This window comes from Centrocercus urophasianus, unplaced genomic scaffold (assembly GCF_019232065.1).
Source record: "Centrocercus urophasianus isolate 14NV4802_14NV808 unplaced genomic scaffold, USGS_Curo_1.0 seq_11, whole genome shotgun sequence".
Lineage (NCBI taxonomy): Eukaryota > Metazoa > Chordata > Aves > Galliformes > Phasianidae > Centrocercus > Centrocercus urophasianus.
In genome coordinates this window covers 20,334,246-20,361,106 of record NW_024884253.1, presented here as the reverse complement: position 1 = coordinate 20,361,106, position 26,861 = coordinate 20,334,246, and the positions used below count along the sequence as shown (strand labels likewise).

General features: G+C 36.5%; 1 protein-coding gene across 1 annotated transcript in view; it reads right to left on the bottom strand.

Moving 5' to 3' along the window:
- STK3 (serine/threonine kinase 3) overlaps positions 1 to 26,861 on the bottom strand; it is a 134,303-nt gene that overhangs the window by 35,102 nt on the left and 72,340 nt on the right. Inside the window, exons 9-10 of the mRNA XM_042835661.1 lie at positions 20,312 to 20,504; positions 11,874 to 12,049 (exon numbers count right to left, since the gene is read on the bottom strand). Coding sequence (XP_042691595.1) covers positions 11,874 to 12,049; positions 20,312 to 20,504 — 369 coding nt within the window. The remainder of the gene's footprint in view (positions 1 to 11,873; positions 12,050 to 20,311; positions 20,505 to 26,861) is intronic.

Genomic DNA, 26,861 nt, shown 5'->3' with positions numbered 1-26,861 from the left:
CTCAGCTTATAGTTGCCATAGCCCAGCTTTAGGTTACCTGTGGCTTGTACTAGTTTATATAATTCCTGTATCTCTGTATTTGTGCATGTGTTAAATTTATTTATGCCTAAAAGAAAACTCAATTTTATCCCTGATCTTGAGATTTCTTGTTTTAGCGTAAGAGGCCTTTTTGTCATGTACAGCAGCAACGATTCACAAGTCCAGCACCTCAATGCAATGTGTATCTCAGGGCCTGCCAGCTTTGACCACGCAGCAAGACAAGCAAACTTGCTCCTCTTGCAGCAAGAAAAGGAAATACCCTGAATCAGCCATATCTTTTCTGTCTCTACAGTACTAAGATCTAATAGGCCCAGCAGTATTGCAGCATGTTTTTCTACATACTGCACAAAGCTAAAGGTTGATATACGCTTCAGGCAGGCTGTCACTTACTCATCTGCCCAGTACGGTGCAGACAGACCTGACTGAAACCGTAACCCACTGCTGCTTTTAATGATAGTCAAATCCAGAGAAAGGCAATCAAAACCTAATGGTGGCATCTCTTTTCTGACATCTGAGATGGCTAAGAGTAGCAAGCATTCTTCCCTCTCTTAGGTCCCACTCAGCAATTCAGAGGCTCCAATATTACTACAACTAAGGTGTTTTGTTGGATCCCTACTGAGTTGGAGTTACAACTAGGTCTCCACTTAAGATTTGTGCTTGGCAAGAATGTCTTTTCCTTTCAAACATGGATCATATTACAGTTGCTTTTCTCACTTCATAATACAAAAAATTTGCAATAAACTGAAAATTGAATTACACCTCTACTAACCAAACATTCCTGTTAGCATGCTGTATTGTAGTCCACTTACTCAGAGACTGTTTTCACAATAAGCAGAGTACACTCCAGATGTCAGGTGAAGTTCACCACGCTGATTTCCAACTTAAAGCTGTTAAACAGTTTTTTGTATTGGCCATCTGCAAAATCTTCTCTCACCCGTATGTTACAATAGCAACTGCCAGCAGCAGAGGCATTTCAGATAGCAATTCACTGATTAAAATTGTCAGGCTATTTTTCAATGAAGGCATCTCAGCTCTGGAATTAATTCCTCCCTAACCTGTGGTAAAATAGAACTTATGTTTGCTGACTCACAACACAGAATACAGAATTGCATGATCATGGTGTTTAGTGACAGGCCAGCTTGAGGGCCACGTGGATGTGCTAACTACTGTTTTTTGGAGGTGCACTATTTTGAGAAGCAGACAATTAGAAGGAGATGATGAACAAATGAAGAATGTGTTGAAATGAAGCTAGTAACTGCTCCATTAGGATTCAGGCAGAGCCCACCCATTGCAGAGCAAGGTAGCCCCTGCAAAGGCACAACAGCCAACCTCAGGCTCAGAAGCTCTCATTCTCTGCTAGCTACTGTTGCTATAGTAACAGCTCTTTAAAACACAGAAAACAGGTCAGGTAGTTTCAAACTAACCTCTATTTCTTATGTCTGTTTTCCAACATTGCTGTTTTGAATTAGCCCACCTCAAAGTCAACCAGTGGGCTGTTGGCAATGTCACCAGCCAGCAGAGAGGAGAAATGCAAGCTTCAGAGTTACCAGGCCACAGAGATGCCCAGCAACAGGGTGCCTGGCCCAGCCACCACTCATTCAAAATACTTCAGAAATCCACATGAGAAATTTCTCCTGTTTTCATCTCCTTTTTTTTTTCTGCAAATTTCTATTACTCTGCAAATTGTTTGGTTTTTTTCTTAAATTAGATGACAGGGCACTGCTCAAAATTTGGAGGTTTAGTCTTGTAAATCAGTGAACAGTATCCTGGGGTGCATTAAAAAGAGAGTGGCCAGCAGGTCAAGGGAGGTTGTCCTTCCCTCTACCCTGGTGAGGTCTATCTGGAGTACTGTATCCAGTTCTGGACACTTCAGTTCAAGATAAGAAACTCTGAGAGAGAGTCTAGTGGAGAGGTGCAAAGATCATAACAGACATAGCACATCTCCCTTATGAGGAAAGGCTGAGAGACCTGGGGCTGAAAGGGGATCTTATCAACCCTTACAAATATCTGAAGTGTGAGCGTCAAGAGGATGGATACCCAAACTTCGTCACAGCACTTGACACAGGAAAAAACAATCTCGGTACAGAAGAGCTCCTTGAAACCCACGAGAAGGAAGTTAGTTGGCTCAAGAAACAACAAATAAAACAGCAGAGCACACACCAGATTACACAAATACAGCTCACTCTGCGTTGTGATGAACACATTTCCACCACTTTCTCCTTTCTCCCTGCAGTTGCACTCCTGGTGGGTAGCACACAGGTGCTCACATCTCAGTGGGTAATTAGTGACATGAAATCCCAAAGGAGCAGTATTAGCTTCATTTTTTTAAATCTAATGTCTTTGTTACTTTAATTAAATCTGTCTGACTACAGGCTTACTTACAACCATCTCTTTATCTTGACTCATAGTGGTATATTCTTATTAGTTAATGGAAACTCTTTAGAAAGACAGAAATAGCAGCGAAATTTCTAATGTAAAAGTAAAAAAGTAAAAGTAAACTATAAAGTCCATTTCACTTTACACATTCACATCATAAGCACCACAGAGCTCTCACAGTTCCATCGCTATTAATCCATCACTACCTGGATACCTCTTATCTTTTGATGGCTACGTGTCATGTTTTTCTCATGTATGGATAGCATTAAGAACATATAACTATGGCAAGTATTAAGTAACAATTTATTTCTACTAAAAGTAAACAATAATACTGTAATAACTCAAATGACACTGCAACAACTCGGGGGACGACAGCCCAACATTACATTCCTAACATGAAGCCTTGCACTTTATAGACAACAAACCACATTTTGATTTAAAAAAATATAACTTCTTTAGAACGAGCCCAAACCTACTGCAAAACAGTCTTCACAGTTGAGACTTGAGTCATTGTTTTGCTTTCTCCCAAACAACATTAATGGAAATAATTTCAACATAAACCCAGTCCTATAATTTTCTTTCCTCTATCAGTGCCTATTTTGACTGTTAATTTCCAGGAATTTTCCTTTCCATACTGGAGAAAAAAAAAGTTTGCTTTAGAAGCACATGAAGAACTACTTTGAAAACAGCATAAGCACTTTCTAAGCGTTCCAGTGGGATTAATGCTCAGAGCTCCGAGATAGCTCCAAACAACTCTCCCTTTTCTTTTTGCTGTATTCTCTTTGAAGATTGTCCTTTTTGACATAGGGAGTTACTTTAAGAAGTCTCAAATAGAAGAGGCGGCTCTCTTATTTTTACTGGTAGCAAGTTTTGGACCTAAGAGATCTTTTTGATGTGATGGGAAAGTCTGGTCTAAAGGTGTCTTCAAAGAACATTTTTTCTCCCATCCTTACTTGAAAGAAGAACATCCAGATAAAAAAAACCAATTAAATATACTGGTCTGTAGTGACACCATGAGGGAAAAAAAAATCAAATGTGTTTATAAAAAGTTTGAATTCATATCTACAAGCACTACAGGAGGTTGATAAAATAGCATGCAGTCAAGGCTGCACAGTATGCAAAGTTCCTGTTTCACAGCTAGCAAAACCCTAATCTTGTCCATGCCTAAGCTTGTTGCAACGTAAATAAAATACGTTAAATTCTTTAAAATGGTTTAAGTTAGCTTGTTTTAGTTCTCATAATTGCACACTAAAAACTGTCACGGTTCTCATTGTTAAGCAGTTCTTTTGGAAAAACTATAAACTATGTTATTCTGACTTCAGAGCTTTCTTAGAACACAGTTTTATCCTTGTACATCCCATTTTCATTAAGTCATTAAATTTTCTTTCTACTCTTATTATGCCTGTACAACTCCTACTCTCAACATAAATATAGATGTGCATAAAACAAAGATCTTTATGTAGATGCCATACAAGGGATAATTAATCAACATACCGAAGATAAGGAGATTTTGTTTCTCAGTGGTAAATTTGTATGATGCTTCCATAGAAATGACACTGAAGAATTCTGTGGAAGTGCACAAAGTGGTACACACACCTCTTTGTGTCAGTGTTCAGTCTGGGCGTCAGACATTACACACAGAGATGTGATACACTGTCCTGTCATTAACAGTGATTTATGCAACATGGAAACAATTTGGATTAAATATCTCCCTGCTTAAAGCCACCAAAAAACAGAATACAAAGATCTGAAACTGAACTATTTTGATGCACAAAAAACAAATCCTCTAAAACTTGTTCAGCCTTTCTATGCCACCCAAGGATCCCAAACAGGTGAATTAGTACAGACAGCCAGTTACCGAGGTAACAAGATGTTACTTTAAACCAGCAGTGCTGCTCCAGCTTCTTCTCAGTTCCTCTCATTTCTTTCACTTGTTCTCTTCAAACTACACACGAATTGCAGGCACACTGTATAATTAATTTATACACTTGGATTATGCTTCAGACTATCCTTGCGCTAATGAGAAAAAAAAAAGTTTTTTGACCTTTTCGGGTGTTTAAATGTAGACTCTTTGGGGTAAAGTAGTTTCATTCTTAACTCTACACCAAGAATTAAAAAATTGGTTGAAAAATAAATTTTGAAGTGTCTTCTCAGTAGAAGCTGTTTTCTAACTAAAAAAAAATAAGAATTACATTGCACATTGAAACTATTAGACATGATACAAACACAAGGACAGCAATGATGCTTTAAATTTTCAGGGGAGAAAACGTGGTTCACTGAATCTTGGCTGAACTTTTTCAGAGGCAGACTCACGTTTGGGAACGCTATTTCACTTTTAACTATGAAAACTGTCAAGGTTACCCAAGGTCTAGCTCCTCCAAAATACTGAGACTTCTAACAAACAAATTAGGCATGTCAATATTTTTGAATACTTGAGTTTGTAATGACCTATGTGCTCTCAAACTCTTCTATGATTATGAAGTTCAGTCACCAGCAGTAGCTTAAAACCCCTCAGGATTTACGGTTGAAGGAGACATTACAAGATGAAGTCACCTAGAACAGTCCTCTGCTCCAAGCAGACTTCACCAAGATTGCTCCTGACATGTTTACCTGATCAGATCTTGAACACCAACATCAGCAGCAACTTCTGCAACCCTCTGAGCAAACTGCTGCAGTACTTTGCTATCCCATGAGATGTTCTTGCTATTCAACTTCAAATACTTTGATGCAATTTAAGACTTTCAGTTCTTGTTCTCAGAGGATGTATGAATGATAAGTAAAAATACATAACTTTGTTATTCACATCAGAATGGAAAAAAGCTTTTTGGCCTAGAGAGGGTCTTCCATGCACTTTTAGGGTAGAAAATTCATATGAGCTTTGTCATGTAGTAAGATTCACCTTCCAAAACTGCCCAAGCATGGTGCCAGCCCTTTGACATGAATTATTTAGTGATCAGAATAACAACTTTTAAATAATCCTACCATTTAAGACAAATAGAAAGAATAGATTCTGTTTACTAACTAGCTAATTTATTTATGTATAGCACCAAATTCTTAGGCCTGGCTCTCAATTATTCTACAATAATGAGGGAAGGGACATACTCAAAGAGAAAGGCTCCTAAATTCAATACCAGTTGGAGAAACACTGTTCACATAGTAAATTCCCTTATTCTGTTGTTGAAATAATTCTCCTTTTGTGGTTAGACTACTCAATCAGGATTTAACTAAATCAGCTGAAGAGTTTAAAAAAAAACCCACAAGTTTAATAGGTTGGTCTGTCCTCTTTGCCTATGGGAAAAAATAAAACAATAATATATTTTTAGTCTACACATCAGGCCAGTGCAACCTCCCATACTGAATGCCTGCAGGGCTGTATGATACAACCACAGATAGCATACAAACTATCCACACTGGATTCCTAATACTGACAGCACTCTGAATTATTCCCCACATCTTTTATTTTTCTAAAAGACAACTCACACACAAGAAGCATCTGTACTGGCCTTCTGTCACAAGAGGCTCAGAAAATCTCCTCTGCTGAGGTTCGCACTCTCTTCATGAAACAACAAAGATAAAATACATTACATCTATTACATTCAGCATACAGTCTCTTGTCTGTTAGCTGCCTCTGAGCTGAAATGAAAGAAATTCCGCACAGAGATTAACTGCCAACATCAATAATATTTTTATTAACTGTGACCTGGCAAATGATTTTCTGTTTACCTCATCTACAAACAGTACCTATAAACCCAGACACCTAAGTTTCCTATTCCCTCAGTTAAGAAAATGCATGTATCTCTCTGCTCTATGATGTTCTTTCTGTCAGCATCTGAAAATGCTACATGATATTCATGCAACTAATTAAAGACAAAGCAAAATGAATGTACATTAATACTTCATTTAAAATTTTCTTTTAACTCAGAGGAGGATTTGAAAGGGTTGAAATTAGAGGAAATACATTCAACCCATAAACTAGAAAGAAGATTATATCAAATTAATTCATCTTCTGCTTAAATAAAGTCAGACTAAAGCAGCCAAGATTTTGGCCAAAGAGATATTTCCAATGAAGTGAACTCAAACTAGCTTTATAAATGAAGTTTTTATTAAATTCTTTATGGTCTTCAGTAATATTAGGATATTTCATTTATGTGAATCGTCACATTATACATTTCCAAATGGTAAGTGCTCTGTATGAGCAATATTATTATTTCACCATGATTATATTCTAATGTATTTGATCCGGTTGAAACCCAAGGAAATATTCTGCCTAGGGTAACAGATGGCTTTTAAAATTTTTGTTGCTATTCCAGAATCTTTAAGTCACCCAAAATGCATCTACTTAAACATGATGCTGTAGATACTGCAAAACATGATCTACATGTTCACTGTTTAATATTTAACAATCTGGATACCATTCTTGTTTGGAAATAATTCTACTAAAGACAGAAATCATTACCCTATCATTGCTACAATAAATAAATTTGCCTTTTAACATTTTATCATCAATATTTTAAAACAGAAAGTATTATTATTATTTTTAATTTAAAGTGAAATAATAGATTGAATCAGTGCAAGTGAACTTGAGCACCTGAGCATCATCAACTCAAGTTATTATCAGTTAGATACTTCATTGTAGTTCATGTAAATGCTTTGTTAACATTGTGTCCCAAGCTAATACAACACACCTTACAAAGGGGCAGGAGGTTTTGCAAAGCTATGGTGTATCTTAATGAGACCTCAAATGTAATGATATCATAATACAGTACAAATGTAAGAAAGAGGTTAATTCACAATATGTAAGCATAGCACACTACTCTTGAAAGTTAACATTTTTCCCCACATTAAGTTTCAAACAAGTTTTCCTTTTTAAAAGCTCACCATATTTGTTGTGAAAATTCTTATATAATGCTCATTTAAAAAAAATACTCAGACAAAAGCTATATATAAAACACACCACAAACACTGTAAAAAGCAAAAGGATAAATCTGAGCAATCTGCTTCAATGACACCTTTAGTTATTCTCATTTAACACATGCTTCTCTCCAGCATGAACATAGCTGATAGAAAACCACCTCATCCAAAGAAAAAAGCTACCATACCAGGAACAGGCCAATGCCTACCATCTATTAAAAAAATAATTGTTCTTAAAAGGACTGGTAATTCAGGTGGCCAAAACAAGCACCACATCATTCAGCCTAATTCGTTACTCCATTCCAAACAGCTGCCTGAGCTGCGAGGCAGAAAGACCAAAAGTTGGCCCATTCAGCAGTTAAGCTTCATTACAAAAAGCTGCTTATATATCATTCACACTGCCATAAATAACATCACTGCTTATTCAATGACACGATTCCACTTCTCTTCACAATGAGCAGTTTCTTGTTGACATCAGGTTCACTGGGAATAAAACATCACTTAAACCCAAATAAAACTGAGTAAATTACGAGTTGGAAATACTGATTTCATTTCATCATTTGCTGAATGCCTTAAAAACAAGGAAACATAAAATGACTGCCTGTATTCACAAGTAATCACTGAGAAAGACAATCCACAATGATCTCTGAGAGTGTAAAGTATAGGCTGAAGTGTAGTAAAAGCTGACGTTCAAACAAACACCAGTTTCTTTTTGTAACATTTAAATCCAGAGCTTGAGCATTCCTTTTTTGAAATGCCAAACTGAACAAAATGTTCACAAACATTTAACCAGAAATACATTTATCTGAGAGTTGCTGATATAGAAGATCCATATTTTGAGGTTTCCAGAGTTTACCATGATACAACATAAATAGGTAACAGAACAAATGAAAGCTAAAATTAAAAAAAAAAAAAAAAAAAAAACAACCCTATAAAAATTCCTATGCACAGAAAAATATAGCATTGAAGAATACAGATATGTTTTTTTAAAGAGCTTGGAAAAAAATATAGAAAACAACAACAAAAGAAAGAAATAGAAAAACACCCACATCTCATCCATGGAAAACAGCATCTTAGCCTTGAAGCACACGATTAGGGCAAATTTGGAATAGCATAATATTCCACTATCTATCTAAAGATATACTATATATGCTAATCCAATATATATATTCCACCCACATATATATAGAGAGGTCACTATTCAGTATCAAAATTAAATCTCATGAGAAGTTATTTATAATATATCTGATTCAATACAATGCTAAACTTGAAGACCTGCAGTGAAAACTTGTTCCTCATCAATTCATGGAACATGACATCCATAACCAGCACAGATTGATCAAGGGACTGAAGGCCAGCAGGACTAACAGTCAACAGGAGAGAGATGGATCTCCCATATGGCATTTGTGAAAAAGAAATATGAGCAGTTTTTGACTTTCGAAACAGATGGACTTCAATAGTAAAAAAACAAATCCCAAATACATACTTTCAGAGTGAAAAAACATTGCTGACATTTCTTATTTTAAAACTCAGATTGGTGACCAGAGCATCTTATTTTCTTGGACAAATCTTCTATTTTAATTGGCAAGTAGATTTTAAAACACTCACATCAGGACAGAAAACTATGCCCACACAAAAACTTTCAAACCAGACTTAGCGCTAAATTAATTTTGCATTATTTTACACTTTCATTTATCCAACTTACAATTTCCTGCATAATTTATTTACATAATCTAAAAATGTTAGCAAGCATGTAAGGCCATTATATCTGCATTACATGTCTATTTAAACAAAATTAAATAACCATTTCCTATTTTATCAAACAGTAAAATACATCAGTAATAGGATGAAATAGAATTGACAACTAACACAAATATATCCTTTGGCCTGAAATATTATCTCCTCAGGTCTCATCTTACACACACAGATGAGTAAATCAATTATTTGCAGGGAACTATAAGGATTATTCCTTCTTCCTTTTACCTTGAGTCTCCCACCAATTTCTCAACGGTAGTTTTCCTTCTCCATTTTATGCCACAGGAGACCCGCACGCTAATTAACTTTGAAGTCTTTCCAAGTGATACACTCAAATAGCTGCTCTCAGCATGGCACTGTCAGTCTGCCAGGGCTCGCAGGTAAAGCCAGCAGTGGCATGCTCTGCGTGGCTTGCATGACCACGTGGTTAAGAAAGCTTTCTTAGAGTAATGGTGTCATCCAGCATACAAGTTTGATGATCTCCAGCTTATAGAGCTCACCTCCCCTTCCTCATAGGAAGACAGAATTGCAGGAAAGTGTATTAGCATTAAGCTTGATTTTTTTCATTTAGACCTTCATCCTAATGTATTAATCCCTTCTTTAAATAAAATGATGACCGCAAGCATCTAATGTCAGGATCCCTTCCTAGATCCCATTAAGGATAATTCCAACCAAAAGAGAAATATTTACTAGGAAAAGTTTCCATTATTTATCCTTTCAATGAATCATTTAGAGACTTTATGCCAGCAACGGCAAACATTCATGTTCATCTTACAAAAAGTGGACAATATATTATGCATGCTGCCCACTGATTTAGCCTTTCAGAAAGTCTCTCGTAGGTCGCTTATCAATAATGCCACTCACTGTCTAAAAGATAAATAGAAGTCCTTCTAGAATGTATGAATAAATAATATTTGCCTATGGTTCAAACCAGCAGGCTGTTAAAACCAGTGTGCTGTGTGACATCACCTGGCAACACATGCTTCAGAGAAACATATTCGTTAGTGGTCTGCTCTGAAGCAGGACATCCATTATTGACGAGTCTTCCTGAAATCTTTCTTAGGCTGACTTACCTATGGAAGTATTTGGCTTTTGTTACGTTTAAAACAAAATCCCTCCAAGACTGAGTACATACTTTGCCCTTGCAAACAGTTATTACACTATTTGTTCCAATATCAGAATAATTTTGTAGTGACAAGCCTTTCAGCCTGCCTGCCTCTTCAGAGAGTCAAGGACAAATCACACATTGTACAGCTTCTGAGGTCCTTCATGTGCCAGTCATACTAAAACTACCAGCAATGTCTGCCTATCACACACTACACACATACTTCTGAAAATAAGACCTCCTCGGGGCATGGTTCTAGGACAAACTTATTACAAGAAAACTTCCATGTATGAGCAATACCAACAAGCTATTATGAAGATTACTCATGTGCAAATTATTCATGATAAGCACTTACAAAATCAGGATCAGCATCTACAAAAAAATCATTTATACTTGCATTTCTCAGTAAGTGATGGAAAAGACAGAATAAATTTTCAATCGTTCTAAGGGCAATTTTATTGCCACTTAGAGAACAGTCACTTTCCAATGACTAAAGAAAGTAATTGTTTTGTTCAATTATCAAGAAGATGAATATTACATTTTAGGGTTTAAAGAAAAGAAAAGCCTAAAAAGCCCACCCAAACTAAAATCTAACTCAATCAAAACTCTCTGGCAGCAACAGCTTGTACTGTGCTGTTTAACTGGCTTTACTCCAGTAGCTTAAAATTTAAGGAGTCAGCTTTATGTAGAGATGCAGTAAGTGAAAACTGGAAAAAAAATCCCACACCTACAGCTGTCACCTAAAATTAAACACAATGTTTTTCTCCAAACCCCAAGTGTACTTTCAAAAAGGTGCCATGTGATCACAGTTAGCTACTGCACTGCAGTGAAGAACATGTATGAGTTACAGCAGATAAACTAAATTCTTTCATTAACAATGCTAAAAAATATAAGAAAAAAAATGTAAGAAAAGTCAAAAAACAGGTGTAATTATCTCCAACTTTCTAAACAGGAGATACACTATTTTGAGAGTATCCTAAAATTAAGGAGTACTTATAGATAGCTTTTTTTTTTTTTTCTTTTTCTTTTTTTGCTTGTGTTATAATTTGTAACATAGGGGGAAAAAAACAACCAACAAAGAACCATAAATCAAACAAAAAAAAAAACCCCACATTTTGGACGGGAAGGAAAAAATGCCCTTAAATTGATACTCTGGTGTTAAATACAAAAATTCCATGAAGAGAGGTACTTGTTATTGGAATAGCATCAACAACTTGGCTCATGCAAAATAGTAAGTAATCTTGACCACCTCAGAACAGATGGACTTGATGTCTCCACCTATGTCCAAATGCTTATTGTCTCACTGAGATATTCACAAAACATGACAATATTTCACACCTGTAGCAATATTTTTAAATAGAACTGTTAGAAATAGAAATTTAAATAGAAATTTGAAAGTTTTTATAACACAAGTTGTAGAATCAAAAATACTTTTTACTAAAAAACCTGTACTTATAAAGAAGTTCATTTATAGTGTCATATAGCACCATGTATTAGAAAGGTCCCCAGTTCCGCAAATACACTTATTGCACAGCCAATATGAGATCTGAAGATTAGATAATTGGATAGTATTCTTGAAAGATTACTTATTTTCCTTGTATTAACATAGTTATAAAACAAGAATAACTATTTTGGCACCTATAAAATAAACAGCACGTACCAAAGCAAACAATAAAAATGTACTTACAAAATCAAAATCTCCATCTTGAGGGACTTTCCAGTTATCGGGGAAAACATTTTTAGATATGTGGTAAGGTTCATGCATATTCTGATTACAGTTTTCAGGGCTTTTATTCTTAGAATCTTGTTTATCAAAGTAGTCCATGAAAGAAGGTCTTTGTACTTGAGGTGAAGTAGCATTTCCTTGGTTGAAAGAAAAAAAGAAAATAAGATGAAATAATTTAAAGAAGTAAGGTTTACTGTAGTATAAAATTAACTCAATTTACTAAGTTTCTTGGAGTTTACAGAGTCTAATACAGTCATCTGTATGTGGTGCAAGCCTCCATTTGTCCCCTGAGGATCTCTGGCATAAAAGCTCATGGCCGAAGTGCGATATATTTGTAGCAAGATGCAATGTGGAGAAATGCTCAAGACATTTCAGAGCTGCACACACTGATAATATTAGAAGTTACTTCATGTGATATCTATTTGTTGTTATAGAAACTGAATAACACAAGGTGCTAAGCATCCCTCTGGGTGCTGAATGCCCTTAACTTTAAGGCCTAGTCCACATGCACTTGTAGTAAAGTAACAGAATACTGTGCAGAATACTGCAGTTTCACAAAAGGTGGGACTTCGATTTAGAAGAACTTGCAAAAAACAGCCACACAAACGGTGTCTAAATGCTGCTTAATCAAACTTATTGCCAGTTTGTCATTCTTAGCATATCATGGGATCACACTTTCCAGACGGCTGTAAAGCACCCATCTTTATGGTGTGGAAACACTGCAGGATTTTTGTCATCGGCTACACAGCTGCAAGAGCTTTATGAAGCAGATCAAGACCAGTGTGAGCCCCCGGTCTGTTATCCTTTTCATGAAAATAAACTAAAAAAATATATTTATCTACAACCCTAAATGATTTGGATTTGTTTTCATTTGTGGGATTTCAAAATAAGTTCATTAATAAACAGAACAATAAATAAAACATAAGAAATGTTTTAGTAGTTCTACATAGCTGTCTCCTCAGAGACTATATTCTGCATAGCATTATGATTCATGAAATGCATACTTGCTTACAGTATAATCCTCTCTACATAGAGTGAAATTAAATATGTATTTACAAGTAAAATACAAAACAGGAAGGAAAATATAAATAACCAAGTTGAAAAAATGCAGGGAGGACTATGCCCTTTAATTATAAGCATAATAAAAGAATTAGGAATTTTAATATGAACTACTTGTTTTAAAAAGAGAAAAGGAATAACACTGGAAGACTATTTTTAAGCTAGTTTTTAGCACAAGCACTGGGACTTGCTTATCTGCACATTTGGCCTTACTTTTGTTTTCATTAATTCATCAGATGTTTATTCCTCCACTTTCACCTCTTGTCTCACCATCTTTTCCTGCGATAACCCATTCCCTCTGTATGGGGCTTTAATATTCAATCTAATTTTGCTGCATGATGAATAGCAATCCTTTTTCATTAATCCATTTCGGTGCTGCTCTTTTTCATGGCATGTTGATTTATCCTTTTATTTCTGCCAGTACAGTTTCTCCTGGGTTTCTGAATGTGTTTTTTCTGCCTTGCCTTTTGTCCTAGACTTTACTGCACAGAGCCCAGTTGCTACTCTTCCACCCCGTGATGATTCTTCCATTCAGTCTGCTACATTTCCATACAAATCCCATTCGCCTCCCCTCTCCCCCATTTTAATCACATTTTCTTTCAGTTGCTACCATATTCTTCTCTGATTCTACATCTCAGTTTTTTTCTACTCACTATTTTCTATTTAATTTTACTTTATGGCAATTGTTTCCTATACAAAAATACTCCGGGAACTAAACTCCAGCTTGAATTTAGCAGACTGCACAGCAGTTATCCTTCTCCAGAAGCTCCCGGGCATGCCCAGATTGCCTGAATGAGGTTTATGGATCACTGGACTAAGGAGCAGTGGATAGAATAAGGAGGAAACAGCAGGAATGCCAAACAATACAGAAATAAGTACTAATGGGCAAAAATGGAAGAATCTATATTTCAGCAAAGCATAAATTCAGAAAACAGATTCAAGAGAAAGTATAATCTGTGGGGAGGTAAAGGGGATAAAAACAGAATACAAAGCACATTCTTGACAAAATATTTATTATTAGAATTTCTATTTATTTATTACTTGCCAAATACTGCTACAAATGCATGAAAGTATTTGTATCAAAAAGGTAGGACACCACACTGAGGACTTTCCATGTTTCAGTTCTTTCTTATGCAGAGATCGCTGTGAGTTTCATCCTTAAAACATACTTGTAAATAAGATTAACAGTGTCTCTGTTAGAAACACTGAAGTACCACATTGTTGGACCAATCTGTTGGTCTTAGAAACATGCTGAAATTTAAAGAATTCTGACAGGGAAAACTAATTCTAAATAGGCATTTCAAAGTAAGAAAGAATACACATTCCACTCTAATGCAATTTCTGATCAAATTCAATTGATGTCATCTATAAAGAAAAATGTCTTCATAGTGATATATTTCCAACAGTGAGATATTAACATTAAATTGATTTTAAATTCCTTTAGAATCCCTTCAATAAACTATTATTACTGTCTACGAATAATATAGTAAGTGAAGATCTGTTGCCCTGAAATTCAGGATCTATACCCAACTGTTTTTCTCACTCAAGTTCTTCAACTTCTCCATCTTATGGTCGCTACAGCCAAGTTGCCATTGACTATCAATCCCAACCAGTTGTACCTTGCTTGTGAATAGTAAATCAGCTGTGCATTACCCCTCTTCAGTTAATCCAGTATGAGTATCACAAAATGATCTCTGATGCTCTCCAGGAGACTCCTGAATTTCTTGCACTTCACTGAGGTGCCCCTTCCAGCTGATGTTAGGAAGGTGTAAATCCCTGTGACTGACCACTAATCCCCTGCAGTGGGAGAATATTGAGACGATGGGCAAGGGCAATGTGCCCATGATGTTAAGGGAAAAATGTAGGGTTTCGTCACACTCTGAAGCTGCAGGGAGCAGCATAGGGTACAATCACAGCTTTTTGTTGCAAAAAACCCACAATTTTTTGTTGCAAAAAAAACCCCTAACTTCATCTCAACACAAAGAGAAGACTAATTTTTGTTTCGGGTGAACAGCTACACCAGCTGGTGATGTAAATATTTATCCCTGAGTTCATTAAACACTGTATACCTCCCCAAGTTATATACTCCTTCCATACTGCTCTGGCTATGTACGTATCTCAGGCCACCACTGTCTTTAAAGCTGAACAACTAACAAACTGACTTCAAAGACAGCATCTCTAGCTTGAGCTGCCTGTAACCCATGTAATCCTTCCCAGCAACTGGGGACATCTAGTGTCAAGAGAGTGAGTGTAAAACAGAAACACACTAATGGTGATCATCTTGTTACTCTCAATGAACTACACACAGCTATTCCAATGTGTGGATGAGCGTAACTCACATTTGCATTATGATTTCAGCATATTTTGTATCAATTCTAAATCAAAAGTCCCACATAACATCAAATATCTTCAAATAAGTAAAATTGCTATTAAACATTAGACAAGAACCTGATCAGAGTCTATTGGACTCCAATACTCCTACATTAAAACAAAACCAAACCAATAAGGTCTGTACTCCAGAGACTTCCTCAAGTAGTTTCAAGGCCTTTTCCACCTCCTACACCTGTCCAGGTGGTTTGCATCACAATCTGCAGGTGCAGAGCAAGTTCCTTCCCAGCAGACAGGGGCCTACATCTCTTAGGGAAGTGTCTCTAACAATTTCCTGTTTCTTTTGTTTGAAAATCTACAGAGGAAAGCTTTCTGTTTTTGCCTAAAGCCACAAGTTTCTTAGCCTTCCCTATCCTGGCAATCTCCATCTACTTGACCACCATTTGCTTAGACCACAGCAGCTGGGAGTCTACCAGAGAACTAAGAAATGCATCTAGGGAATGTCTGACTGCAAACACATACCTAACAAAGTAGTCATTACTGATTTTGCAGTTTTCATACCAGTGACTTGCATACCCAAGCCAAGTCTCATTCAATATATAGGGCAGACAGCTAAGGGGAAAAAATGAAAGTATAAAACTGTCATTTCTTAAACTATTTAGAATTCCATCATCTAAAAGAAGATTTTTATTTGCTTTACACTATACTTTATAATCAGTAATTGCAACTGGTATTTAAGTGGAAAACTCAGGTACTTTTCAACCAGAGAAAGCCTTCAGATTTTTTGAAGAGTCTATGAACTCAAGTTTAAAAGCTTTATATGGAAAAAGTTTTCTGCACAAAATATTTCTTTTCTACCTGAGAATGGGACTTGTAAAATTACTTTAATAACTTCAGATCTATTTTTTCCACCTTCTGGAGAAAGGGGAAAAAAATTAAATGAAAGTCCTGTTATAAACTCACTACTCTGCTCCAGCTGAGTGAAACTTTATTTCTGCTTTCTGCAAAGCAAAGAAAATCCATGTTAAGCCAACATTTTGCAACAGTTCTTGATCCAACATGATCTTGACAGATCCAACAGATCCTGAATTGCCAACATTGTTTTTTCTTTCAGAAAGATCCCATTTGTAAAACCTACTCCCACTAATGGAATAAACGAGCAACTTAATTATCAATTACAGAGGAGGTCTCCAGCAAGCATAGAGACATTTATCATCTTTTTCTCTCGCTTGAACAAAACTACATCAATGAAATACCAATGCCCAGGCTAAAGTACTGCTGAAATCAACCCATAATTAAGTTTCTTTGCTGGGTTCTTATAAATTCATAATTACTCCATTCAAACTAAGACATCCTAATTGCCAAAAAAAGGAAGACAATTTTTAAGAATTGTTTTTAAAATGCAAGAGAGATATTTAAAGATCCAAAGAGCCTCTTTTACAGATGAGATAATTCTCCAGAGATAATAAGTGAAGCACTAAAGAGATAATTAGAGAGGTATTGTCTGAATTAGGTTGTTGAGTAATTTTAAAAGCCATTTATGAGAACATTTGAGAAACCAACATGGAATAACTAACAGTGCTACAGGAAAAAAGTCACGCCTTACTAACTTCTATTAGCACAGCTATTCTTTTCTGTTACTATAGGAATGCAGAGGGGTATTATACTGACATCTCTTGACAGGATTTTCCAAAAGTGCTAAAACTCCACAGTAGAGAATGAGACAGATGTTATGAGCCCTCACCATAAATGCAACAGTCATTCATTCTTGTAAATGAGAGTGAGCTATTTCTTAACTATGAGAAATAAGTGTATAACAGAAAACTTTCCCAATTCAGAAACATAACGAAGGCTTGATTGAAAAGAACTACCTCTGAGACTTTAGTTTATACTATGAATTCCTCTCTTAACACTGACTACACACTATTCTGCATTATCTAATAAATGCATCTGCCCAAGAAATTGTTATGTGGAAACTTGTTCACATCTACAGAGGTAGACAAGTACAGGAGGTACACGAGTCTAGTCCATGGCGAGGCTGTTAAGAAGTGCTGGGTCATAGGTTGTTATTGAAGATGAAACAAAAAAAAAACTTACAAACAGCTTTTTCTTTTAAGTTAAAAAGCAACTGTGGGACCATACTCATAAGTATGTACTTCACTTAACCAAGTGGTCAGCTCCTGTTACAAAGATTGACTTCTATGGCACTAACAGCTCTTAAACAGGATGGATTTTAATCACTAAGTAATTAATTAATAAAATCAACTCATGAATTCTGCTTTCAAATTCTTACACTGGATATGTAACTGGTAGTGCTACCTGCCATCAATCCCAATCTTTCTTTGACTCCATGTTAAACTGCCCAAATTTAACTCCGTCCTCCTGCATCTCTGTACTCTGCATTGTGTTTCCTTCTGTTAGGTACATACTGCATCATCTCTGCTCACAGCACACACAGGCACACGAAATAGGAAAGCATAAATGTTATTTATTGCTGGGCTGTATGTGGTATGTTAGGGTAGGATAACAGACCTCTTTGTTCCAAATCCCTGTTTTATTTGGGCACAACCCAGTATTTGCGAAAAAAATATATGCATGTTTTTAATTATTTTCTGTCATGGCTCCCAGAGGCTTCTAAGCATGGGCACTTATAAAAAAATTATTATTGTTTCTTATTTTGTTCTTGAGCAGAGGAACAAAAGACAGAGGGAAACAAATGCGAAACTAAACACAAAGGCATTACAAAAACATTTGTTGTAAGTATTTTGCGTCTCTAGGAAGGAAATCAAGTCCCTCTCCCTAGTTAACTAAGTTTATTTATCCACACTGCTTGCAAGTGTTTTGTTATTCAGAAGTATTGAAGAGCACTTTCAAGCTACCTGTTCTGCTGTATTGAGTTATGCAAACAACTAGGAAAAGCCCACTGTGCCCACTTTGCCTATAAGGGTACGCTGGAAAAAGCAAACACAGAAATCTTGTATCACTGTCAAGCACAAAAGAGCACAAATATGGGTCCTCTCTCAGGGAGAGCAATGATTTGCACACTGTCACATTCCCAGTGACATTGCTTTAGTGACCTGCTATTGCTCCTGCTCCAGTCCATATGAATCACAGAAGCAAAGGAAAAGCAGCTAAATTAGACATGGTTAATATTTATCTACAGCTGAGAGATGTGGGTGCCCTATTCTTGAATTACTTTTAACTTTTAAGCATTGGACATCTAATGCAAAACACAGTCAGTCCTGCAAGTGCAGGAACCCAAACCTGCCCCTATCAGATGGATGAGGAAACCATCACTTGCCATCAAGTTGTTTCCAGAGTGCCGACTTTCCTTCCTTACTGTTACAGGTACCAAGAGAGTCAGCTACAGGGAAGGAAGGGGAGAAAGCCTGCTGTCTCAGAGATTACATTCTTCTGTTTCATGAGATGTAAGAGCAAGCTTAATAACTACACTAATTAACCCTCAAGGTACAAAAAGGCAATTCCCTTTCTTAACAGGAATTGCTACCAAAAGCAATTCAATTTGATTCTTTCATTTGTTTATTTTTTTAACTTTCAGCAACGTAAGAAACTAAAAGGATAAGAGATTGCAGTGCAAATGGAAAGGCATTTTTTTTAAATTGGTTTGGCATACTAACAGATATTCCCCCTCAGCACATAGAAAAATGGCATGGATAGTTACTAAAACTTATGTGATTTGAAAGGCTGCATAGAAACTGCCAAAGTCCCCTGCTTCATAATAATCTCATTACAGGAATTATTTTATTTGCTTATAATATCTTATAAAATTATATAATAACAAGTATCTACTATCACTACTCCGTTCCTTAACTTGTTGAAATGTGTTAGTTTAAGAACCCCCCCTTACCCTCACAGTTTAACAGGTAAATACTGTATCAACATGAGAACAAATTAAAGCATGCACTGTTTACATGAAGTGAACCATCCTGCTTAATTTAAATACTAATCAACAGGTTTATATCCTTATTGCTAAGAACACTGAAGAAAAAAGGTCAACAACAACAGAAAAAAAAATAACAGGGAAGAAAAAGCAGAAATGAGCAGATCTTCCTCTCCTCCCAGTTTGCTGTACATTCAACCACAAGGTTTAAATGCACCTGATCTACACGTCCAAATAATCTTTCCAACCAAATTACAACAGGCTTTTGCACACAAACAGAAATGCAATCTTTTTGGATATAAATTATTCACAAATTTATTTAAACAATAGCCTGGAGTTAAGCATTATATTTTGTCTCACAGAATGAAGCACTAAAGCTACAGTATCACCTACTGATGCTGCCCTTTAAAATGAATGGATAAACTTAAATTCAGTGGGAAGTCTCCAGCCAAGTAACAAACAGATCAAGAGTAAACATGTATGTTCACTGTATAACAAACACATTATACTCGTCTCAGTCTAACTGACAACTTCCTCTTTTAAAACACTCTTTTCCTCTCTTTGTTATATAATCTTTCACACCACTGAAGTTGATTTTGACTTTTCAACTTACTTCAATGTGTTTCGGCCATTCCCTTAAATTAAGCATTACTAAATGAAATTTTAACAAATGACTTTACAAAATAATTTTGCAGCAAGATCTGCAGTACTGACTGCTGAATCCATGGAGAGTTGCAATGAGTTTCCAGGAACACTGACACTGAAACAGCACCTTCCCACACAATCGCACCACTTGAGTATAGTTCCATGGAGCTGCTCCAAACGGATGCAGGACAGGAGGCGAAAAGCAAGTGACAGGGAATTCACAGTAGGCTAATTTCTGAGTCCTCCAGAAAGGCTCAGCAAAATACCAAAGCTACTTGTAGTGCTTTGAATCTCCCACTATAGCTGCCCTTTTCCAACAAAGTGCATTCACAGAAACAAACGGCCCTCTCCCTGACTTTTAACCACTGAGCTTGATACTTAAAGGACACTGATGATAGAATGTTCTCACAGAAGATGAGATAATGCATTATTAACAGAAAAGGAAAGTAATAAAAAAAACCCATACTTTTCATGGTCCCATCTTCCTCTTCGTCATCGTCACTATTTATTACCATGGTCCCCAGGTCTGACTCTAGCATGGTACTGTTGTGTTCAATCATTGTCTGAGCGCCTTCACTCATCGTGCTTGTGGCCCGCATGGTACTAGCACTCTCTGAATTGGTCTTCACCATGGTGTGCGAGTCCAGCTCATCTTCATCCTATCAAGAAACACTGGTCAGAATGCAGCTGAGCATTTCAGAAAAACAAGTTAAGAAGCGATAATTTAGACGCTTATTGTTTTTTTTTTTTTATGTCTTCATACGACCTAGCTATACTGCTAGATTAGCAGGCTTAATAATACTAAAAAACATGAAACAAAAAGGTACCCTATAAAAGTAGAAGAAAAAACTTTATCCCATCTGCCAGCTGTACAGCAACATCGATTTACCAGAAATATGACCCACACACTCACTTTTGCACCCAGCTTTGAATATCTCACTGATCCGCATGCTTCTCCGGGACTGAAAATCAGTAACACATTTTGTTTGGTTGGTCTGTAATAGATCATCACCAAGGGTATCACCCTCAACTAAATAACACGTTTTGCGTCTAGTATCTTGACAATACTGTTTGGACAGAACATCATGAAGAGGGGCAATCCAAAGCACAAATACAGGTTGGGTGGAGAATGGCTTGAGAGCAATCCCAAGGAGATGGATCTGGGAGTGCTGGTTGATGGAAGACTCAACATGAGCTGTCAGCGTGTGCTCACAGCCCAGAAAGCCAACCATACCCTGGGTTGTATCAAGAGAGGTGTGACCAGCAGGTCAACAGAGGTGATTCTGCCCCTCTACTCTGCTCTCATGAGACCACACCTGAAGTACTGCGTCCAGTTCTTGGGCCCCTGACATGAGAAGGACATGGAGCTGTTGGAGCAGGTGCAGAGGAGGGCCACAAAGATGATCAGAGGGCTGCAGCAATTCCCCTACAGGGACAGGCTGAGAGAGCTGGGGCTGTTCAGCCTGGAAAAGAGAAGGCTCCGGAGGAACCTCATAACAGCCTTCCAGTACCCGAGGGGAGTCTACAGGAAAGTTGAGGAGGGACTTTTTAGAAGGGCACGTGGTGATAGGACAGGGGGAAATTGTTTTAAACCGGAAGAGGGCAGATTTAGGCTAGATATTAGGAAGAAATTCTTTACTGTGAGGGTGGTGAGACACTGGAACAGGTAGCCCAGCAAGGTGGTGAATGCCCCCACCTGAAAGCATTCAAGACCAGGCTGGATGGGCTGTGGGCAACCTGGTCTAATGGGAGGTGTCCTTGCCTATAGCAGGAGATTGGAACTAGATAATCTTAAACGTCCCTTCCAACCCATTGTATGATTCTATGATTTTGAATCAATGTGCCAGGAACGTAAAACAGAGAAATAATGACAATCCAGTTAATTAATTATTAACTTTATATGTAATATCGATATTTGAAAATACTATTGGGAAATGCCACTCATTTTTGCAGTTTGATTTCAATGATATGCACAATAGCACAGCACTTCATGAATGTATAGAAGAATTTTCTACATGAGTACATTTTTAATGTTCCTCTCACTGATTAAACAAGAAATAATACCCACCATTGTGAAGACACCGTATGCCAAATTTTAAAATTTTACATACAGATACTACTTTCACTAATTTTATAAACTTCCAAGTCCAACTGAAAACAGTCATGTATGAGTATGTATACATATTTTTGCTCTTCTGTAAAAGAACTTCAACTGCATCCTGATACAAAATATCTCTGGTTAGGAAAATCTTCCAGCTACACAGCTCACATCACAAAAGTATTATATAACGTTATGTGCCAATTACAAGTAACGTGCCTGCTGTTACACAGAACATTAAAACAAGATTTCACCCACAAACTAATTTTTCCTTTTGCTCAAATCTGTGTTGTTTTAATATAGTTCATATTTTAACTATGGAGAAACCTGTAAGGAGTGCACAAAGAAAGAACTCGAGTTACTCAACTCTCCAGTTCTGGCCATTTTTATTTCTTACTGAACTAGCTCTTTTCCTTTCTTGTTATTCCCTGACATGGCAGACAACTTGCCTGCAGCACAAATCTAATTGCAAGAACCAGGTACACTGTGTGAGTGCCTGTTTCACAAATGAGTGGTCAAAGTAGGTATGGAGAACCACATTTAGTAAGAGCACCGATAGACCACCTCCCACAAATAATTCTCGTATGTCTTGGCCCAGAGGCACACAAACAGATCTCACTTTGATTCAGAATCTAGCCAACAACACAATACGCTGAAACCAGGATACAGAGCAGATTTGAATAAACTGTCAAATGTCAAAAGAATTGTAGTTTTCCACGTTGTACTTTGTAAAAATGTTGAAGTTCTTAAATTTCATTTCTAAGCTGCATGCTAAAACACTCTGTGAAGTGCCGTACCCTTAAAAGCTTAGGAAACTCCTACAGAAAGACAGTTTACAGATACAGCACCAGATAACTGTGCCTGTAATAGCAATATTTTAGTAGTGCTCCTCCTGGTGGCAACTTTGATTTTTTTTTATTTTTATTTTTTTAAACCCTGAACATTCATGCTTATCTCATTCCTTTCTATATGTTTCCCTTCCCAAAAGGGTATTGGGAAGACAAAGTATTTTCTTCTAATATTCCCTCTCTCCCTTTTTTGCACTGTACTTGAGAAGTGCCTAAAGCATTTATTGATAAGTGCTTCTTTCAGTATTGCTACACAATGGAAAACCAAGTCAGGATATACTGCTTTTTATCTTAATAAACACTAAACGAAGCACCTCTAATACACAGAGGAACAGCTGAGATTAAAACAGAGTTAACATCTGATGTATGTGTTTGCTTGAGTAATATTAATACCCATATATTAATATTAGTAAAGTTGAAAGCAGAAATGAAATACATTTTCCTGAAGCTTAAATTCTATTTTTTTAGAAGTGGGGAGAAAGAAAAAAAGGAAGTGATGACCACCAATATGAGCAAGTATAAAATGGATTCATAAGTGACCATTTTCATGTCTTCTCCTTCATCAAAAATTCTATTTTCTTTTTATTATTATTTTTTAAGTTCCCAAGCCAAATCAAGCATCTGGATTCTTTGAAGGAATAACATTTCATTTTCTAACATAGAGTGACAGAAGACTTTGTCTTACTACTATCTTTCAGCATAGAGAACAGCTGTCACCCAGTACCTAGAAATCTGAGGATGACAAAAGCCAACCTCAACACCAAAAGAACTGTCCCCAAAAGGGATGCATGCAAAAATTCTGATCTTGTTTTCTCTAAATTAGAAATGAGCTACTGGAGGAGAGCAGTATAAGCTTTTTCAGAGCCTGTGTACGTCTTAAAATAATCAAAGTTGTAGATTAAACCAGGTTGCTTCCAGAATTGTCCTTCCAGTATTGCTCACAAATAGGAAATTTAGCTAATACTACAGCAGATCATACTGGACCTGAAAAAGTAACAGGATACTTTTATAAAGTTACATAAGTGCGTGTTTGCATGACAGATGAAAGTGATTCCTTAGAACAAATTATGATTCATTCTTTACAGTTCATAAATATTGATGTTAAATTTCTGATTTGTTATTAAAATGGTAAACTCCCTGATTAAATAAAAGCAAATATAATATTCATTTTAATTACCAAAGAATATAAAGTATTAAAGCTGAAGTGACATGTTCTCATACTGTTTATGAAAACAGATCCAAGAATCAAGAAATAAGAACAGCTAACTATGACTTTAAACTGTCTGCCATTTTCACGTGCACAACTAGTATCAGACTTGTATTTGCTAGAGGTTTCTGATACACATGGGCAAGACGGCTAACATCTCTTAAAGGCTAAGGAAATTTCAGTTAGCCACAGAAATTCTGAACAACATTATATCCCAAAGTTAGAACTTGGTTTCAAACTAAAAAAGGAGAGGTTTAGATTGGATATAAGGAAGAAGTTTTTTATTATAACGGTACTGAAGTACTGAAACAGGTTGCCCAGAGAGGTGATGCCCTATCCCTGGAGACACGCAAGGACAGGCTGGATGCAACCTGACCAGGCTGTAGGTGTCACTGTTCACTGCAGAGGAGTTGAAAGGAACCATTCAAGGGCATCTGGTCCAACTCCAACAATTCTATGATTCCCTAAGAATATGTAGAAGATTGCCAACACCTTACGTGGAAGATTGCCAACACCTTGCCACCCTATGTGATTAATTCTCCTCCATCTACCAAAGCAAGTTAGAAGACTAACAAAGCAAATTCTTAAAGCATGAAGATGTAATCATGGAGACTCAATTGCTAGAATAAGAAAATCAACAAGTCTTCCCTGGTAACAGCATGCAAGACGTCACGAAATGCTTGTTACACAGAACATACTGACACACAAGAAAAGTTTTCAGCTGAGGTGAGCTTGTTTGTCATATATGAATATACATTAGGATATAATCAAATGAAGTGAGATGATAAAGATTTATGGAATTTTTCAGTTGTATTTTTAAGATTCATGGGGAAAAAGTGGATGAAGACTAACAAAGAAAGACAAACGACAAGAAAATATGGCAACTTCCCCCCTGAAATCTCTATCTGTGGTTTGTGTGAATTAAAAAAACACTAGATGGCACCAAAGACAGCGATTAGTCTGTAATACATTAAGGGAAGATTTACATGCTGGCAAAATTTAGCATCCCGTAAAATAATTTCATTTACTATTAACACTTCATCATCACCCTTGAGAAACGTGCTTGTAGTCACAGCTATCTTTTTATAAAAGCACTGTAGTAGCTACATAAACACATAATACATTTTGGTGAAGAATAAGGATTTTTAAAAGTTCCTAACACCTACAAAGCCCAACTACAACCTGAGTACATGCTCAGTACTGAGCACACGTTGAAGTTTAAAGGCATCAACAAAACACACCAAGACAATTTTCAGCACGCACTGAAATTCCAGCAATTCCAAGAGTCCTATATATGAAGACTAAGTCATTACACAACATTTAAGAATTTTTTCTACATATGTTTAATTGCTACACCTACAAACAATGACTTGCTCACACCTTCTGGGTCTAAATTGCTGTGGATTTGAACAACATGTTTATGCTCTTCAGGTAGATATATTTCACAAAACATAGCAATCTATATGTTTCTTATTTCCACAACACTTAAAGGACTGCAGTCAAAATCCATTAGTACATATGACAATTGTCCTTTGACTTAAAAGAAAAAACACCATGAGATCAGAAAGTTTTATTGCTGTTCATCATGCAGAACTACATAGATAAATAGATATATACATACATACATGAAAGGCACATTAAAATAAACATAAAAACCTCCAAAAATACAGACTAGTGTACCAGATTTAAAAGACAGAATAACTCGAATGACTCAACAGGTCCTTCAAAACAGTGTAAATATTATTAACATAAAGGAACATTTATAGCAATTGTTTCTTAATATCCTGAAAGACAGAAGATACCTCCCTATATACAATTAACCAAAAGAGCTTTTGAGTGAATGAATAAGCCTGAAGACAGGAATAATTGATAACTGACAACTGTCCAAGCTGCTGATTGTTGACAGCTGATAGTTGTCTAAGAAAAAACAGAAGTGGATACAGAAGTAGTAATTACTCGTTTCAGTACCCTAAAATAATCAAGCATTCCTTACATAATAGAGGCATTAAAATGTAGAAGAAAACATAAAGGAACGAGTTGCTTCTTAGCTCATTCCTTTAAAGAGACACAGAAATAAATATTTAGACATGTTTCCTGCGAGCTGCCAGGCAACGAGTCACTTCGCATTCCCCTAATACAGCTGCCCAACCTCAGACTCAAATTCACATCACACTTCAAAAACTGCACAAGAGAAGAGATTGGTCATGTTTAGCAATGCCTAAGCTAACATTTAAACTTTGATATTGGGATTAACCTTCTGTAGAATAAACCACTTGCAATTTTTGCTTAATTAAAAAAATCTGTACAATTACCTCAGCACCTATCAAAACATGTCAGTTTGTCAGAAAGCATTCTCATCACACAAGCAGCTCTTGTAATAGGCATAAAATCAATTCAGAGTGCACTATCTGTAATGATATTATATATCTGCTGGAAGGATACAGAAATGAAGACTGTATTTAACGTGGCCATTTATTTACAGCCATATAATGAAGTTTAGAAGGGCAAAAGTTATTTACGTTACGATTGACAACTTCCTGTGCTACAAAAGATTCACAGAACGTTGTAAAAATAAAAAATAGGAGGCAGTTTTAGAGATGAGACTCTTCCTCACCTGAACGATAATGATCCAAAATTGATCCTGAAAACTACATACATAGCAGTGAAATCTTGGCATCTGCCTCAGTTGTTCAAAAACGCCCTCTACTTTCCATTCCACTTTCCACTATGTACATCACTTATAACCCAAGTGTCCATTACCATACAGACATGACCCGAAGAGGGAATTAAATATACATACTCAAATACAGCCAGTCAGGGTCAAATCCTGTTTCCTAACAAAAAGAGCATTACACTTGGAACA